At 52.3% G+C, this 19,182-nt stretch overlaps 1 protein-coding gene across 2 annotated transcripts in view; it reads right to left on the reverse strand.

Annotated features, from left to right (window-relative positions):
* EFHD1 (EF-hand domain family member D1) overlaps positions 1-18,225 on the reverse strand; it is a 50,966-nt gene extending 32,741 nt beyond the window's left edge. The window contains exon 1 of one of the 2 annotated variants that reach the window (XM_017886203.1): positions 17,442-18,225. In XM_017886203.1, coding sequence (XP_017741692.1) covers positions 17,442-17,731 — 290 coding nt within the window. In that variant the 5' untranslated portion in view covers positions 17,732-18,225. Of the gene's footprint in view, positions 1-16,261; positions 16,497-17,441 lie in introns of those variants that run through there. The other variant, XM_017886204.1, reaches the window with a different exon arrangement.
* Between the last annotated feature and the right edge of the window lie 957 nt (positions 18,226-19,182).

The following is a 19,182-nucleotide window of genomic DNA, read 5'->3' on the forward strand; positions in this document are numbered from 1 at the left end:
AAAAAAAAAAAAAAAAAAAAAAAAAAAAGACAACCCCAGAATAGTAAAGGAAAACTACTCATAAAAAAACCCTGCAGCCCTGTTTGCATCCTAGAGTTTTCTTGTGGACTTGTGGTCTTTTCCCAAATTTTCCATTTTCTCAGTCCCTTTCATCTTTGTTATTGTTACTTTTTAGAGATAGGGCCTCGCTATGTTGCCCAGGCTGGAGTGCAGTGGCTATTCACAGGAGAAATCCCACTGCTGATTAGCACTGGAGTTTTGACCTGCTGCTTCTGACCTGGGCCAGTTCACCCCTCTTTAAGCAGCCTGGTGATCCCCCCTAACCCCACCTCCTTCTTGGGAAGTCACCGTATTGATGCTGAGCTCAGTGTGGGCACCTGATGGGCACAGAACACAGAAAGCCCAGAACTCTTGGGCTCAGGCGATCCTCCCAAGGGGCTGGAACTCCAGGCATGTATCACCACGCTCAGTCCCTTTCATCTTTATATTCTCCAGACTCTGTTACGGGGAGACTCTGGTTCCACTGGCACTTGGTATGATTCTAAACCAGCCTCACCACCCTCTTGGGAGAGACTTGGCCCCATCTGTAACCCGAGAGTGCCATGAGCCTTGTGTGTCTTGCAGAGTGGTCAAGGGGCCCAAAGGAAATCATCCCCTTGCACAGCACATGGGCCCAGATAAGCTATCAGTGAGAAGCCTAATTTTTTAAAGCAGCACCTGGCTGTGGTCATGAGGAAGCAGACAGTTCCCAGGGCTTCCACTCTAACAAGCTGCTCACACCCAGCTTGTCCCAGACAGCCTCATCTTTAGCCTTCTGGGGAAAACCCAAACCCACCACCTGCCGTGGTCACTGTTTGTGCTGCTGCTCCACAAAGCCTCCTGAGTGACTCTTAGGGCCCAGCCCTATCAGAGGATAAAGACTGCCTCCCCAGGCCCCCTGGAAAAGGCTTCTCAACTCATCTAATAGTTGAGGCCACCACTGAGCAGTGGAGCGAGGTGCGACTGCCTGGGTCACTTGATCATCTGCTGCTGTGCGTGCCCACTGCCTGGGAAAGCCCCCAGATCCGCCAAAGGTGGATCCCCGAGATCCCCGAGGTGACTCTGACCCCAACCCCACCCAGGGCCAGCTAGCAAAAGGACAGCAGCAAGGGACAATGGCTGGTCTCCAGCATCTTCCCGGTTTCAGGCCCGTGAGTCAGTCACTTACTCTCTTGGCTTCCACTGTGCAGCGCCCCTGGGCTTTCTTGGTTTTCCAACTTCCCTACCAGAAATTATCCTGCCATTCATGGAGAAAGAAGCTGGCCGGCCTTTGTCCACCAGAGGCTCAGCTGTTGGAAAGTCCCCAGGGATTCCTCAGATAGTGTGTTCTCAGGAGGGTAGCAGTGCCCCAGAACACGCCTTAGTGATGGGAGGAGGTTGCCTGCACCTCAGGGACACCAGGACACAAGAGCACCTGCTTCTCTTCACACAGAAAGGCTTGGAATAGAAATCATGCATTGCCTTTTTCAATAGCCAGGCTCTGGCCCCACAAAGTGAGGTCCCCAGACCAGAGCATCATGGTCACCCAGGGGTATTAGAAATGCAGTCTCAAGTTCCACCGAGACCCCCAGACCTGCTGAATCACAGCCTGTATTTTCACAAGCCCCCCATATCACATTCAACGTGCCACACCCTGGACACGTTCAAGGCAGAGAAGGGCGACATAGACTACGCCCACCGGCAGGTGGTCTTCTCAGGGGCCCTCCTGGGGTTAACCTATGGGTGTCCCCAGCTGTGCCTATCTAGATGAGCCTCAGGGACTCCCTAAGGTCACAGGACTGTAGTCCCTCCTCCCTACATCCCTGCCTGCAAGGTTCTCTGAGTTTCTAGTTTTCTCTGGTTGTGTGGGTCCTCCCCAGCTGTCAAATCACCTGCTCCTCCTTCCTATCCATCCAGCTGTGGGCTGGGAAACAGTCACTCCAATGCTCTAGCTGCATGCAGAGTGAGGGTGGGCAGGCTCTGAAAAAGGGCCAAGGGACTCAGAGACACAAAAGCTTTGACCTAAAGTTTTCATCATCCAATCAAACCACTCATAGCCACTTTTGTCCAATGAGCTCCCAGCTCACCTTGTGCCCCAAACACTCGGCTTATGCACTCACTGCAGTGAGTGTGATAATAGCTCACTGCAGCCTCCAACTCCCAGGTTCAAGCAATCCTCCCGCCTCAGCCTCCTGCCTAGCTGGGACCACAGGTACATACCTCCTATGCCCAGCTAGTTTTTCACATTTTTTTGTAAAGACAGAGTTTCGCCACATTGCTCAGGCTGGTCTTGAACTCCTGGACTCAAGCAATCCTCTTGCCTCGGCCTCCCAAAGTGCCAGGACTACAGGAGTGAGCCACCTTGCCAGGTCTGCATAAAAGTTCTGATAGGAAGCCAGGCGCAGTGGTTCACGCCTGTAATCCCAGCACTTTGGGAGGCCAAGGCGGGTGGATCACCTGAGGTTAGGAGTTCAAGACCAGCCTGGCCAACCTGGTAAAAACCGTTTCTACTAAAAATACAAAAATTAGCCGGGCATGGTGGTGGGTGTCTGTAATCCCAGCTACTTGGGAGGCTAAGGAAGGAGAATCACTTGAACCTGGGAGGCGGAGGTTTCAGTAAGCCGAGATCGCACCATTGCACTCCAGCCTGGGCAACAAGAGCAAAACTCCATCTCAAAAAAAAAAAAAAGTTCTGATAGGAGAGTCCTGAGGGGCCAGGAAACTGGGTCGGAAGGGCCCCTGGAAACCTAGTTCTTCTGGCATTCCCAGGAGCCCTGTGGATATCAGGGAACAGATGTTCCCAAACAACACGGGGTTTCCACACTAGACTCCATTCGGGCTGTGCCTGGTGCAGTTCCAGCAGTGCCAAGGTCAGGGAAGGAAACGGCCAGTGGGAGGCCCTAACGAGGGGGTGTGCAGCGGCCCAGGGGGCACAGGTCTCAGAGCAGGCCAGGGCAGCAGCCCAACAGAAGCAGACTACGGGGCACTCGGCCATCACCCCAAGTGGGAGACAAGGACGCCCTGGGCTGCCACCCATGCAGCTCTCGTCATTTCCTCTCCACCCACTGCTGCCAGAAGGACCTTTTCCTGCGTTCCCCACTCCAGGCCCACACCACCTTAAACCCAGCAGCCCTCAGTGGAAAGAACACTGGGCTGGAACATGAGTGCCCTAATTAAGGCCATGACTGCACACCGAGTGGTCACGAGGTCTTGTGCACAACCTGAGAAGGTGGTCACTTACCTTTTTCCAGGTCTCACTTACAGGTGTGTGCCCGTGTGGGTCAGTGGCTCTGCTGGAGGGAACCGCATGACCCCACTGAAGGCTCACATGACCTCCCATGGCCACGGGGAGCTGTGCGGCTCCTCTCAACAGTCATCAGGGCCTCAGTGCAGCTGCAGCCGGCAGAGCTCAGAAGCCTCCACAGAGGTCAAGGTGCCTACTCTGCCATGGTCCTGGGCCCAGCCCTGGGCTGGGCATGGGGACTGCTGGAAGAGGTTAGCCACTTTTGGCCATGAACATTCTGTCTCTGCTTTCCCAGGGAAACTCTGGAGCGGGTGGGAGCTTCATAAGAATCAGCAATAACCAGCAGGGCACAGTGGCTCACGCCTGTAATCCCAGCACTTTGCGGGACTGAGGTGGGTGGGGATCACCTGAGGTCAGGAGTTCAAGACCAGCCTGGCCAACATGGTGAAACCCCATCTCTACTAAAAATACAAAAATTAGCCAGGCATGGTGGCATATGCCTGTAATCTCAGCTACTAGGAAGCTGAGGCAGGAGAACAGCTTGAACCCAGGAGGCAGAAGTTGCAGTAAGCCAAGATCATGTCACTGTACTCCAGCCTGGGTGACAGAGTGAAATAGTATCTCAAAAAAAAAAAAAAAAAAAAGAAGAGAAAAGAAGACGAGAAAAGAAGAGAGCGAATCAGCAATAACAGACAATGGACAGACCTAAGTGTAATTAACTAGGAACTGCAGGGTTATAGGAGGCTGTGGGGGCCATTCAGCTCAGTGAGAGCAAGGCCTGGGCGGGGGGAACCAGAGAGAGAGAAGACTGTAACAGCCGACTGGAGAGGGCCTTAAGGGTTCAAATGAGGAGTCTAGACTTTTTTCCTTGGGCAATAGGGAGCTACTGAATGTTGTATATTGCCCCACCCTAACTCAAAATAACTTCTGAAGAGGGAAGCAAGGTAATGAGATCTGGGCTCTGGTGAGGTCCATCCAGCTAAAACATGTTGGACAGATGGTGGAGGCCAGGTCTGAGGCAGCTGCTACAGGTTCAGGGCAGGTGGTCCAACAGGGCCTGGAGGTCAGGTTGCCTGCAGAGACTGTGCCAGGCAAGGCCCTGCCTGGCTATGCAGGGGATGGTGTCAAGGAAGGCCAAGATTTGGAGGCTGGAAAGCTGGGAGGTAGCAATGACATTAGTGAGACGGGCATGCGACACTGGACAAGAGTGCAGGCCACTTGGGTTCATTCAATTCCCAGCTCTACAGCTTACAAGGTGTGTGACTTTAGGTGAGTTCCCTGGCTTCTCTGTGCCTCAGTTTCCTCATCTGTGAAATGGGGTCTGATATCATACCCACTTTGGAGTGTCGTGAAGCATGAGTTCCCATGTGGAAATCGCTAAGCACAGCCCTGCACACAGTCGGCTCTGCCAGTGGGGCCCCTAGGTGGCATTAGGGACACCCAGTGCTCCATGAAGTCAGCCATCACAGGGTGGAGAGCATGAGGCATTTAGAGAGGAGGCAGAGACCTGTCAGCACCAAAGGCAAACAGGACAGCATCAGAGGCCAGCACTTCCCCAAGGCCGCAAGAGAGTTCGCTGGGTCCCCATGGGCAAAGAGTGAGGGCTGTGAGCAGCCAGATGTTTTTGATCAGGGCTGTCCCAAGGCACAATGGGTGCTCAGTGAGGGGTGCTGGGGAAACCTGGGGATGGAGATGTCTAACCCTAGAGCTAGGATCAGCCACGGCCCTGTGGGGTGGGGGCCTCTGCTGTTTCACCACCCGGAAGGGGCAAAGTGGCCAGCCTTGGGCACGAGGTCATTTGTAAGTCCTGAACATCCTCCTGCTTCCTGAAAACCTGATCCGTGGCATAGGGCTGAGGGCGTGTCTGCCTTGGATGTGGACGCCCGGCCCGCTTCAGGGCTCTGCCTGGCCTGGAAGGAGGCTGCCGCTGTCACTGGTAATCCAGGTCTGAGCTGCAAAACCAAAGACTTTACCTTCATTCAGCAACGCAATTGGGGATTAGGGTGTGCTAGGCTAAGACTAAAAAAAAATAAAAGCAGGCCAGCATGGTGGCTTGCACCTCGAATCCCAGCATTTTGGGAGGCTGAGGCAGAAGGATCACTTGAACCCAGGAGTTCAAGACCATCCTGGGCAACATAGTAAGACCTATCTCTTAAAAAAAATAATAATAATAATTAGGCCAGGCGCAGCGGCTCACGCCTGTAATCCCAGCACTTTGGGAGGCCAAGACAGGTGGATCACGACGGCCTGGCCAAGATGGTGAAACCCCATCTCTACTAAAAATACAAAAAATTAACCGGGCATGGTGGTGGGAGCCCGTAACCCCAGCTACCCGGGAGGCTGAGGCAGAGAATTGCTTGAACCCAGGAAGCGGAGGTTGCAGTGAGCCGAGATCGCGCCATTGCACTCCAGCCTGGGCAATAGAGTGAGACTCTGTCTCAAAAATTAAAAAAAGAAAAGAAAGAAAAGAAAACCAGCCCAGAACACCCTGTAACACATGCTCACACATGACTTGTACAAATGCCTCCAAGCCAACAGAAGGGCCCTTAGCCACAGAAGCCCAGGAGCCACTAAAGGAATGAGGACCCTCAAGGCATGGCAACTCCTGCAGCCCCTTCTAAGAGGAGACGAAATCAGAGGCATGGCACCCCGATGAGAAAAAGAATAAAAGTTTTGGGGAGGGGGTCTGGGGGGACATGGGGTAGCAGCCAACAGTTTTCCAAGACAGTGACCTGCCAGGAGGGTGAGGCGGAATGATCAGTCCTCCAAAGCCAGGGGGCGTGCCCATCATGCCAGGCTCTTTGGAGGGTGGAAGGGCGACAAGAGATGGAAGGGGGGGTTCACTAAAAGCTGGCCTAGGGAGTGGTCGACACAGACAGCCTACCCAGCACCAGATGCACAAATAGCACTCCTAGCTGTGGGTCCACTCCCATGGGCAAGAGAAAAATCACAGGGAATCCCAGTGAAAATGACAGACGTTCTGCAGGAAAGACCTCTGCATTTGGTCTTCGGGAGCCCCCAGGAATGGGCTGCTCCCTGCCTGGCCTTCAGAAACCAAGCCCGACATCAAAAGACCCTCCCATGTATACAGAAACACAAATGAGCTGGGGTGGTAGCACACCCTATAATCCCAGCTACTCAGGAGGCTGGGGGGGTGGGTCACTTGAACCCAGGAGGCGGAGGTTGCAATGAGCCAGGATCTTGCCATTGTACTCCAGCCTGGGTGACAGAGCAAGACTGCTTCAAACAACAACAACAACAACAACAAAAACACAGATGGACATTGGGAGGCCAAGTTGGGCAGACTGCTTGAGCCCAGGAGTTTGAGACCAGCCTCGGCAACATGGTGAAACTCCATCTCTACTAAAAGAAGAAAAAACTAGCCAGGTGTTGAGGTGGGGGGGACTCAGGCAGAAGGATGGCTTGAGCCCAGGAAGTGGAGGCTGCGGTGAGCCATGATCGCACCGCTTCACTCCAGCCTGGGTGACAAAGCGAGACCCTGTCTCAAAAAACAAAACAAACAAACAAAAACAAAACGCACAGATGGACAGAAAAGAGCCATGGAACACGATTCAGTAAAAACCCACCTCTCCTTCCTCACTAACAGAGCCCTGTTTTGGCTACACCCCTCAGGGAACAGAAACCACCCTGGATGGGCCCGTGACCCGGTGCTGGTGATGGGGTGCCAGAGGCCAGCTTGGGGCACACACAGAGGAAGATTTCCTCATTGTTTATGTTTTTCTTTCTATCTTTTTTTTTTTACTTCTAGCTGCCTACACTCTAATTTCCTCATTGTTTAGAAGAATCCTAAGTCTTTCCTGCCTCTGGATTTTGTTGCAGCTGATGTGACTCGGGGAACCTCACACCTTGCTACTTTGATGCCAGCACAGAGCGTGGCAGAGGACAGAGGATGGAACCCAAGTCCTGGATGACAGCAGCAACCAACCATTGCCCCAAGGCCACCCTTGTCCTCTGGATGCCCTCATCCATGAGATGATCCATTTCTTTATTCATTAGTGAGTTTGGGGCAGAGTTTTCCATCACTTGAGCCAAAGGCCTCCCAAGTAATACGGGCAGAACAGCATAGATCGTCTCTTACAATCTTGTGTAAGAACATGCATCCAACCAGCTGGAGGGGACCCTTGGGACCAGAACAGCATCGGCTTCCACTCTCTGCTTCCTAAAGAACTTTACTGTTTTAAAGGAAATTTTAAATGGGGAATATTATAATTTGATAATGAAAAATAAGTTTTCCGTAAGTCATAAGATTCTTTTCTTTTTCTTTTTTGAAAGGGGGTCACGCTCTGTCACCCAGGCTGGAGTGCAGCGGCCAGATCTCAGCTCACTACAAGCTCCGCCTCCCCAGTTTACACCATTCTCCTGCCTCAGCCTCCCGAGTAGCTGGGACTACAGGTGCCCGCCACCTCGCCCGGCTAGTTTTTTGTATTTTTTAGTAGAGACGGGGTTTCACCACGTTAGCCAGGATGGTCTCGATCTCCTGACCTTGTGATCCGCCCATCTCGGATTACAGGCTTGAGCCACCACGCCCGGTCAAGTCATAAGATTCTTATCTCCCATTTCCCTCCAAACCAGTAGATCTCAAATTTTCCTGGAGTGAGGAGCCGTACACTCCCTTGAGAAGCAAGGTCTCCCAGCAGGTGTGAGAGTGCAACTCCACACACGATTGGTGAGAGTTCCAAGACCGGAGGTCAAGAGCTCCTGCTCCAAACACGGGGCTCAAGTAAGCAGACACCCAAGGCTAATTAACTTTTGTTTTGCATTTGTCTTTTTTTTTTTTTTGAGACAGAGTCTCACTCTGTTGCCCAGGCTGGAGTGCAGTGCTACAATCTTGGCTCACTGCAACCTCTGCTTCCAAGGGTTCAAGTGATTCTCCTGCCTCAGCCTCCCGAGTAGCTGGGATTACAGGCGCCTGCCACAACAGTCTGCTAATTTTTGTATTTTTAGTAGAGACGGGGTGTCACCATGTTGACCAGGCTGGTCTCAAGCTCCTGACCTTCTGATCCACCCACCTCGGCCTCCCAAAGTGCTGGGATTACAGGCGTGAGCCACCACTCCTGGCCTCATTTGTCTTTTTCATTGGGAGTTTTTAAGCTCAAACATACCAGGGACCACCTCTCAGGGGAAGCCACAGGAAGGCAAGCCTTCCTAGGGTGGGGAGTATTACCCTAGGACTTCAGCTGCGAGTGCCAGCTGCCAGGCCTCCTCAGCCCGCAGAAGAAGCAGATGCAGGTCCTGCTCCTTCTCCAGTGCTAATCTTCTAAAAGCAGCTCTGGGGTCCTGGAACTCAGGCCTCACTACGCTGCCTACCCAACTGGGGGGACACCAGGCTTCCACCGTGTCCCCTCTGGACCTGAGGCCACTGATGGGAGGAAAGGCCAAGAAGTGAGAAAGGGGACAAATGAGACCAGGCTCTGGATTCAAGATTCTAAAGCGACTGCCTAGCATGGGGGCTGGCTAACATCGGCATGCAGGCCAAATCATGCTCACCAAGTGTTACAGGAACACAGCCACGCCAATCTATTTGCATATTGCCTGTGGCTGCTTTCATATCACAATAGCAGGCTGCAGAGGGACAACAGAAACCTTAGGGCCCAAAGCCAAACAGACGGATTATCTGGCCCTTTACAAGCAAGTTTGCCCACCCATGGCCTAGAAAGAGACTCGAAAGTCAGACAGCCCATCTCCTACCCTCCATAAGCTTTCGGCCCTTCCTAACTGCAAGCCTCTCACACCAGGGTGTCAGAGCACCTCCCTTCCAGTGAAACTCCAGAGAAAGCAGCTCACCACCTTGCAAGACCTTTCGTTCCATTTCTCAGTAACTCCGATCATGGCCAGGTGCAGTGGCACACGCCTGTAACCAACACTTTGGGAGGCAGAGGCGGGCGGATCACTTGAGCTCAGGACAAGCCTGGGCAACAAGGCAAAACCCCGTCTCTACAAAAAAATACAAAAATTAGCCAGGCGTGGTGGTCATGCCTGTAGTCCCAGTTACTCAGGAGGCTAAGGTGGGAGGATCACTTGAGCCCAGGAGGCAGAGGTTGCTGTGGGCCAAGATCGTGCCACTGCACTCCAGCCTGGGAGACAGAGAGAGAACCTGTTTCAAAAAATAATAACAATAGTACTAACTCCCACCATGAGAAGGCTCTTGCTTCCCGACGGCTGCAGCTTCCTTTCCTTGAGCCCTCACTGCCCTCCTTCTGCCATCCAAGGTCAAGCACGCACCACCCAGATCAAGTTCTCAGCCCCCATTCTCTGTCTCCAGGAGGTTCATCCCGAGGGCCTTCACTGCTACCTCCACCCAGGGCCTGAATCCCTTCACAATCCTCAGTGGCTGCTCCTCCATGGCTGTGCCCAGAACGACCAGGAGCCCCTGCTTTGAACGCAGCAGCCTGAGGTCAGAGTGTCCCCAACCCCCACATCCTCTCAGGATCTGCTCAGCTACTAGAGTGTCCTGTATGTAGGTGGTGGGTGGCTTCTCGGGGAGTGACATCCCTCCCGGCCAAACAGCATCATGTTACATCCAGCTTGCTGTCAGCATTTGTCGAGCTTCTCAAGGGCCAAGACCCTTCCAGATTATACAAGTATGTATAATCTGGCACCTGGCAGGTGCTTAGTTAAATGAATGAAAAAATGAATGCGTGAATGAATAGCTCACAGCAGGCTGGAAAGGGGCATGGTGATCATCGTCATCATCATCATGATATGGTACCACAGGAGCACACACTAGCAGACATATGGACAGTGCTGGCCAGAGGAGCCCAGAGCTGGGAACACTGGAGGAGACCTAAGTGGACTCTTAGGTCATCTGGCCCATCTTCAGAGACCCACTAGCTCAGCCACAATATGAACCCATGCATAACGTAGCCCCATGCCAATCAAAGTCCCTGTAGGTCAGTGGAAGAAGTATTCCTGTTTACCAGTTGGACTGGAGGTACCACAGAACCTCTGCAGCCTTGGAACATGGAAGGCCATGTCTTGGCAGGTCATGGACCACAGGTCAGGTTTCATCTTGCTGGGAATGGAGAATCATGGTCCATGCTCCAATAACTCAAGGTGTGTCCCCTGCCAAGAAGCGTCTAGGATTTAGGATCAATGATGCCCTTTGGCCACCAACAGTCAGGGAACGCAGAAGCAGGAGGAGGCTATAGAGGTGTGTTCTGGGAGGACTGTAAAATGTGGAGGAGGCCAAGGGCAGTGAGTCACGACAGGTGAGTCCACGACAGCCTCACCCGAAGAGTGGCTGTGGGAGTGAGCTAGTGTGTAAGCACGCAGGTAGGCATGTGTGAGTGTGTGAGGTTGCACATTATATACAGAGGTTTGTGAAGCCTAAAGGTCAAGACAAACATGTGCCAAGCCCAGATATCAGTGCCCTGAGGGTGTGCTGGGCTCCTAACTAAGATGAACATCAATTGTGGACAGCCTGGCACCCTCCAGCTCCCAAGACCTGATTTGTGGACTGTTAGGCCATTTGGCACATCTTTGGAGACCCACTAGCTCAGCTACACCATGAACCCATGCAGAACATAGCCCAATGCCAATCAAACACCCTGCAGGTCAATGGAAGAAGTATTCCTGTATACTAGTCGGTCCAGGGTGTACCACGGAGCTGAGGGTATAAAGTTAGTTTGGTTGGTATGCAACATTTAAGGAAGAGAGAGTGTGTGTGTGTATGTCTGGCCAGGTGAAGTAGCCCATGCCTATGATCCCTTTGAGACAGGAGAATCACCTGAGCCTAGGAGTTCGAGACCAGCCTAGGCAACATGGCAAGACCCTGTCTTGAGAAAAGAAAAAAAAAAAAAAAAAAAGTTAGAGTTTCCTGGACCTTACAGCTTTGAAATCAGGCACTTTTAATAATCTTGCAAGGAAGAAGGGGAAAGGACTTTTCTCTTTTGTATAATGTAAGACTTTAATAAACTGTTTTCATCACTCAACTTCAAATTCCCATTATTCAAATTCTCATAAAATTCAATGGCTCTGTAACAAGGATGGTGGAAGAGACATCCCAGGGAGAGGGAGGTGGGGAGCAAGGAATGAGGAGGAAGAGGGAACTCCCTACAAAGATAAACCCACCAGCAACTGTGGAAGCTCCTTCCAGCTCCTCCTACATGGGTTAATCATGCGTACCAGCAAGTAAAAGCAGCCAGCACTTAAACCAGTCTAAGACACAGTTCCAAGTCATGGGGTCTTTCTGCCAGAGACTAAGAGCGAAAACAGAAGGCTGACCTAAAGCTATCCTCCAGAATTCAGACAAACCCTAGGTCCTCTTATCCTATCCCCCAATTCAAAATTGTCAAATGTACAAACTCCAGTGCAGGTGAGAAAATTTCACATCTAAGGTGATCACTGTTGACTGAAGCTACAGGCAGGACAAGTCAGTACCTCTTGCCTTTCTCCAAGGAAAGAGAAAGCACTTAACTTCTTCCTTTTATTTCCATCCATCTTTCCCATTTTTAAAGTCAATTCACTCAAAAGATTAGGATGCCAGTATGCAGGCAGCCTCACCTCCACCTCCCCAGTAAGCCTCCCTAAGAGGCTCACTTTACCTCTTTGGAAAATTCCCAGCCTTCCAAATCTACACCCACTTCTCCCTTCTTTAGAGACAAGACTAAGGAGGAAAAAAAGAAACTGGGAGACAAGAGGGGATGAGAAATGAAGGATTCCACGACAGCCTCACCTTTTTAGGTTTCACTGGTGTCTTGGTAATACGGAACTCTGGCACTGGCAGGACATCCATGACATCACCGTTTCAGATTCTTAAGAAAAAGACAGCTTTCCCATAGCCAAATGTTCCTCTTCCCACCCTCTCTTTGGGGAATTGAAACACAAGCTTTTAGTATGCTGCAAAAACCTCGCAGCTGCATTTTAAGATGTTGCATTGGGGTCCTGCCTTTAAGTGGCTGCCTTTCCCTTTGAAAGAGGCCTCCAGATAAGTCCAGCGTAATTAAAATTTCCTGTCTAACCTTGACTGCTTCACCAGCTCACGTTACACTGTAGAGTCAGTTTCTTCTGGGCCTTCTCATTCTTTTAAAATCAGGCCACTATTCTCTTGGCTCAGGCTATCCAGTAACAGGCTTGGAAATGGAGAGGGAACTTTCTCCGGCCGGGCTGATGATGCCTCTGGCTTCCCACACTCATTAGAAAACCCTCTTTCTTCTACAACACACCATTTAGAAGCCAGCCTCATTTGTTAGGTCCTAGGGACCCAAAGACAAAGGACACCACTCCAAGAACCCAACCAACTCAGAGGCTGGGAAGAATCCAGTTTTTTAAAGCCTTGAACATGTAAGAAATCCTTAAGCCAAATACTTTTAAATAGGAAAGTCAAATTTAAACGATCAAAGCATGTCTCCCAGTATCTGTATGAATTTTTCTAGCCCCAAACAAAAAGACTGTACTGGTCTAATCGGTTACATACTGTAAGGGGCCCAATGAACTAAGGCGACATCAGAACGTGAATCTAGAAACTGCTTAAAAGTGAAATTCTTAAGCCAGGCGCAGTGGCTCACGCCTGTAATTCCAACACTTTGGGAGGCTGAGGCCAGTGGATTATTTGAGGTCAGGAGTTCAAGACCAGCCTGGCCAACATGGTGAAACCCCGTCTCTACTAAAAATACAAAAATTACCCGGGCATGGTGGCGCGCGCCTGTAGTCCCAGCTACTTAGGAGGCCGAGGCAGGAGAATTGCTTGAACCCAGGAGGTGGAGGTTGCAGTGAGCCGAGGTCGTGTCACTGTACTCCAGCCTGGGCAGCGAGACTCCATCTCAAAAAAAAAAAAAAAAAAAGTGAAATTCTTGCTGAAAATAGGTGTGTTTCTGGCATGAAGAGGGGTGTTGTGTGGGTTCTGTTGGTTTTGTTTTTTGTTTTGTTTTGTTTTTTCGAGACAAAGTTTCATGCTTGTTGCCCCGGCTGGAGTGCAATGGCATGATCTCGGCTCACTGCAACCTCCACCTCCTGGGTTCAAGCGATTCTCTTGCCTCAGTTTCCCATGTAGCTGGGATTACAGACGCCTGCCACCATGCCCGGCTAATTTTGTACTTTTAGTAGAGACAGGGTTTCACTATGTTGACCAGGCTAGTCTCGAACTCCTGACCTCAGATGATCCACCCACCTCGACCTCCCAAAGTGCTGGGCAAAGTGCTGGGATTACAGGCGTGAGGCCCGTGCCTGGCCAGTTTTGTTTTTATAGTTAGGTAGTGAATCCACTTGAATCAGAGTCGTGCCTTGGGAAGACATCCTTTTTCTGACAGGGGTGGGAGTCATACTGGCTTTGGATAAATCTGAGATTCTGACCTCCCTAAATCCAGAAGCTTCCTTGGATGAGGCTCCAGAGATGGTGCTCAAGCTCTGGGCAGCATTTCTCACTCCCTACTCTCAGCTGAATAGTGCCCCAACCCCATCCCATCCCCGCCAAAATTCATGTCTACCCAGAACATCAGAAGGTGACCTTATCAGGAAATAGGGTCTTTACAGATTTAAAAGTTAAATTAAGATGAGGTCATACTGGATTAGGGTGGGTCCTAAATCCAGTGACTGGTATCCTTATAAGAGCCAGGCGCCGTGGCTCACGCCTGTAATCCCAGCACTTTGGGAGGCCGAGGTGGGCAGATCATGAGGTCAGGAGATCGAGACCATTCTGGCTAACACGGTGAAACTCCGTCTCTACTAAAAATACAAAAAATTAGCCGGGCGTGGTGGCGGGCACCTGTAGTCCCAGCTGCTTGGGAGGTTGAGGCAGGAGAATGGCGTGAACCTGGGTGGTAGAGCTTGCAGTGAGCCAAGATAGAGCCACTGAGCTCCAGCCTGGGCGATAGAGTGAGAGTCCGTCTCAAAAAAACAAAATAAAAAAACCATGTGAAGACACAGAAACACATACAGGGAGAGCACCAGGAGCTCAGGGTAGCAGAGATTAGGGTGATGCGTCCATACCACAAGGAATACCAAGGATTCTGGCAGCCACCAGAAGCCAGGAGACAGGCACAGAAGGGGTCTTGGCTGGAGCCTCAAGGGCAGCACAGCCCCGCTGACAGCTTGGTTTCAGACTTGTCAGACTTCTGGTTTCCAGAACTATGAGAGGATACCCTTCTGTTGTTTTATGCTACCTAGTTTGTGGCATTTCATTCAGGCAGCTCTAAGAAACAAACAACCTCATCCAGCAGCAGAGGAACTAACAAGTTCCTTCCACAGAACCCAGAAGGGCAAAGCACACAGTCCCACGGGGACCCGGAACTCACCAAGAGGCCAGGTCACCACTCCACAGCTCAAACTGTGGGCTAAATCAGGTTCAAAGGATAAAGTGGACTCAGCAAAGTGAATTATTAAACAAAAAAGGACAACACAAAATGTGCACTTTTTTTATTTTTTTGAGACGGAGTCTCACCTCTGTTGCCCAGGTTAGAGTGCAATGCCGTGATCTCGGCTCACTGCAACCTCCACCTCCCGGGTTTAAGCGATTCTTCTGCCTCAGCCTCCTGAGCAGCTGGGATTACAGGCACACGGCACCATGCCCAGTTAATTTTTGTATTTTTAGTAGAGATGGGGTTTTACCACGTTGATCAGGCTGGTCTCAAACTCCTGACCTCGTGATCTGCCCGCCTCAGCCTCCCAAAGTGCTGGGATTACAGGTGTGAGCCACCAGGCCCAGCCAAATGTGCACATTTACCCAATTTACAGATATGTGATAATCTAAAAATTAGTGGCTAAAATCTACTGTGTCTTCACCATAGGCTAAAACATGGAGCTAAATGCATCATGTACATGAATTAATTTAATCCCCACAATAACCCCACATGGCAGGTCCTGTGCTTTCCCATTTGACAGAAGGGAAAACTGATGGCACAGAGCTTTTAAATAAGAGGCCCAAGGAACCTTCCAGGTAGCAAGTGGTGGGGCTGGGGTTTGAACCCAGGAAGCCTGCCTCCAAGTGCTCGCTTTTCATAGCCTCACAAGACTGCTGCTGCAATGAGTAAAATCTGGAAGGTAATCCAATAGAAAACAAATTGGTGTGTTACATTTTCTTTAGTGTTTTTAACATTCTTACGTTATTAATTTAAGCTGTTGTGGCCACACCGCCACCACCAAGGATGAGCCATCTGAGAATGGGGACAACGCACAGAGGAAGGTGGTTTAACAGAAAGAGAAACTAAGCACTGATGGCAGCACCTAAGCTCCTAGATCCAGCCATACCTGAAGCTAGTGATGGCTTTTTGGTTTCTTCAGCCAAATTATTCCCCTTTTGTTTATGCCAATTTTGGTTGCAAGTGACAGAAAACTCAACCTAGAAAGAAATACCAAGTACTGGTTGAACTGTTAGCTCTGTTGGGATCTCAGGCCACACACTGCCTTCCCCTTAGCTTTTTTTTACCCCTTGAGACAGAATCTCCCTCTGTCACCCTCGTTGGAGTGCAATAGTGTGATCTCCACTCACTGCAACCTCCACCCCCCGGGTTCAAGCAATTCTCCTGCCTCAGTCTCCAAGTAGCTGGGACTACAGGCACACGCCACCACTCCTGGCTAATTCTTGTATTTTTAGTAGAGATGGGGTTTCACCATGTTGGCCAGGCTGGTCTCGAACTCCTGACCCCAGGTGATCCACTGGCCTTGGCCTCCCAAAGTTCTGGAGTTACAGCCATAAGCCACTGCACCCGGCTCCCCTTTGCTTGATCCTGGTCCAGTACCTTTTTGCTCACAGATGCCACCTTGCTTCATCTCCCAAGACCCTCCGAGCGTATGAGCTCTTTTTACCACTCTTAGGTAGCCAACTACAAGTTGATCTTTCCAAAGATTGTTTTGCAGGAAAAACAAAAGAAGCCTGAGTGACCACAAGACAACTTGAAGATAAAGGTCCCTCCCCAAGATCCCCTGAATCTAGCTGGACTGGGAGGAACTGGTAAGGCCTGGGAGCAGCCCGGCCAGGGCAGTCTTCCCATGAAAGGCATTACCCCAAAGAAATCAAAGGGGCTCCAACAAGGCTTGCCTCACCCGTTACTTTTCCATTTTCGCCCCGGCCGCATTCTTCAGCCTCACTCGGCCTTCCTGAATTGTTCAAACTAGACCCAGAAAACGCCACAGATCAGTGCCTGGAAGCCAGACAAAGAAACCAGGGTGTCAGGGAGGCAGAGGAGGCGGAGGCTCCCAGGTGCCGGCTCTGCAGACCTCTGTGCAGGGGCAGTGGAGGCTCAGGCGACGCAGCGCCAGCCACAGCGCCTTTAAATAGAACCTCCACGCGGAGGGCAAACACATTCCATGCGCTTTTAAAAACGCCCAAGCATGACCTGGCCGGCGGCCTCAGCTCCCCAGGCATTTTCCGGTCTCGGCTCAATTCTGGAAATATTAATAGCTCGGTTAAGAGCTTACCGGGTGCAAAATACTTTTCGGCCTTAAAAGGCAGGGACCGTTACTGCTCCCACTCTCCAGATGAGGAAACTGAGATCCAAGGAGGTTCCAGGCGACGAGGTGGATTAGTGGGTCTCTATCGCCTGCCTCTGGCTCAGTGTCTCCCCAGGTGAGCGGATCCCCACGCACTGGGGCTCACAGAGCAGGATCGAACGAGCCCCCTCCGGACCGGTGCCAGCGGCTAAGTTCGGTTCCCATGATCCCCCCAGGAGGCTCCCGGGCCGCACTTGCTCCAAGAAAGTCCTGAATCTCTTACAACGAGTTTACCAAACTCCCCGTTCTCAGGCTCCGCTCGTTCATCAAACCCCGCGCTGCAGCCAAGGATTAACTTTCCCCTTTTGTTTTAAAAGATAAAAGGCCAACATGGGCTAATTTTTCCCTTGGGGGATACGGCGAAAGCTGGCAGGTGAGACGCAGCGACGGCTCCCTTTCCTAGAAGTTGCTTTCGGAGCAAATCTCCCGACCGGCGGGCGGAGGGGGCGGGACTAGCGGTCGGGGTTGGGGGACCTGGAACTCGGGCCCCGCGGTCGCCGAGAACTTTTGGGCTCCGTCCCGGAGAGCTCCTGCTCCTGGTGTCCCCCCGCTTCGGCTCCGTCCCCCCACCCGCCGAGATAGACCCGAGCGCGCAAGATCTGGCTGCATCGGGACAAATGCTACCTGCATCCCGAGACCCCTCCCCACCCAAACGGGGCCCGGGACTTCGGGCCAGAAAGCCTCCCGCTCCCAACCTGATCCCAGGGACGAAGGGCGCGCAGCGGGAGCTCACAGTTTGAACATGCTCTCCAGGTCCTTGATGAGGCGGCGGCTGAACTCTGGGAACTCCGTGTAGGGGTTGAAGACCCTGCAGCGCCGGGGTCGCGCGGCGCCCTCGTTAATATCCAGCCGCCGGCTGAGCTGGGCGCTCAGCTCCGCGTCGGCGCTGGCCGTGGGCGCACGGGCTGGGGGCTCGGACTCCGGGGCTGGGGCGCCGAGGGGAGCCAGCTGGGGGCCGCTCTCCTCCGCCTCCTCGCGCCGCAGCCGGCGCTCCAGCTTGCGCGCCAGCTCCTCGCTGGCCATGGCGGCGGATCGCAGGACGCTGGGACGCGGGACGGGGCGCAGGGAGCTGGCAGGCGGCGCGCTCCTCGCAGGCTCGAGGTTCTACACCACTCCGCCAAGGCGGCCAGGACCCGGCGGTTGGGAGGGACTGAGGACTGGCAGCGGGGGCGGAGCTGCGGCTTTAAGGAGGCGCCAGGGCTCAGGGACCGCCAGCCTGGTGGGAGGAGGCCGCCGGTGTCTGCGCGTCCCGGAGACCCCGACCTGCTTCCTCTCCCCGCGGCTCAGGGCGGGAGGCTGGCCGTCCCCCCGGGACCAGGCAGGGACCCTCGGGTCAACTCCGACCTTGCTGCCCCTGTCCGCTCCGGGGAAAATCGTAGCGGGAAAAAGCGTCTCGACCGTTCAGGCGGTTCCTTTCTCGTCCCCCAGAAGTAACCCGAGTGGAAGCGCTCGCGGCCTGGGACAGGCTGGGTGGGGAGGCGAGGGCCCCGAGCGACACCCACGCGTCCCCGCGTCTGGGGGTTGTGCCCACCCTCCCCGGGGTCAGGGAGTGGCAGGCGCCCGCCCGGAACGCGGGGCGGGGGAGCTGCTTTTCAAACACTCATTGAAACGAAATGTTTCCAAAACATGCTAAAAATACTAAAAACAAATAAACAAAAAAGAGGGAGAGCAAAGGAGCAGAAAAAACTCCCGTTTTCCCTGAAGGCAGGAGAGCAGCACAGCTTCAGGGACTCGGGTTTTTTTGCGTGAAACCCACAAGAAAGAGAAGAAACCCGGCGCGGGGACTCACACCAGCAATCCCAATACTTTGGGAGGCCAAGGTGGCGGGATCTTTTGAGCCCGGGAGTTCGAGACCAGACTGGGCAGCATAGTTAGACCGTCTCTACAAAAAACTTTTTAAAAAATCAGCCAGGCGTAGTGGCGCTTGTCTGTAGTCCCAGGTACTCAGGAGGCTGAAGTAGGAGAATAGCTTGAGTCCGGGAGGTCGAGGCTGCAGCGAGCCATGGTCAGGCCACCGCACTCCAGCCTGGGCGACAGAGTGAGACCCTGGCTCTAAAAATAAACTAAGAAGAAGGAGGAGGAGGGGGGGAAAAAAGAAAGGAAAGAGAGAAAAGAAGCTTGACAATTAAATCAGCATTTTTAACAAGAGGGTAAAAACATAGAGTCGTCATTCTCCCCAAGGAAGGCTGATGCCGCTGTTAAATCAGCCAAGCACTGAGAATCTTGTAAACACGGGTCTGTCCCCGCTTAAGAACGAAGCTGCTCTGACCCACCGGGGGCTGATGACTGGGGCGAGTCAGTGACCCGCTGGACTGTGGTCGTCTGAGACCCAGGGACCAGCTTTTGGCGTGAGAGTGCAGGGTATGCGGGGGACCTGGGTTAAAATGTTATTTTTAAAAAGTTATAAAGGAAAATACTTTTGTAAAGTAAAAGTTTAAAAATCTTTCTTTAACATTCATACTGAACAACTTGAC

This window comes from Rhinopithecus bieti, unplaced genomic scaffold (genome assembly GCF_001698545.2).
Source record: "Rhinopithecus bieti isolate Rb0 unplaced genomic scaffold, ASM169854v2 scaffold_13704, whole genome shotgun sequence".
In the NCBI taxonomy this organism is placed as follows: Eukaryota; Metazoa; Chordata; class Mammalia; order Primates; family Cercopithecidae; genus Rhinopithecus; species Rhinopithecus bieti.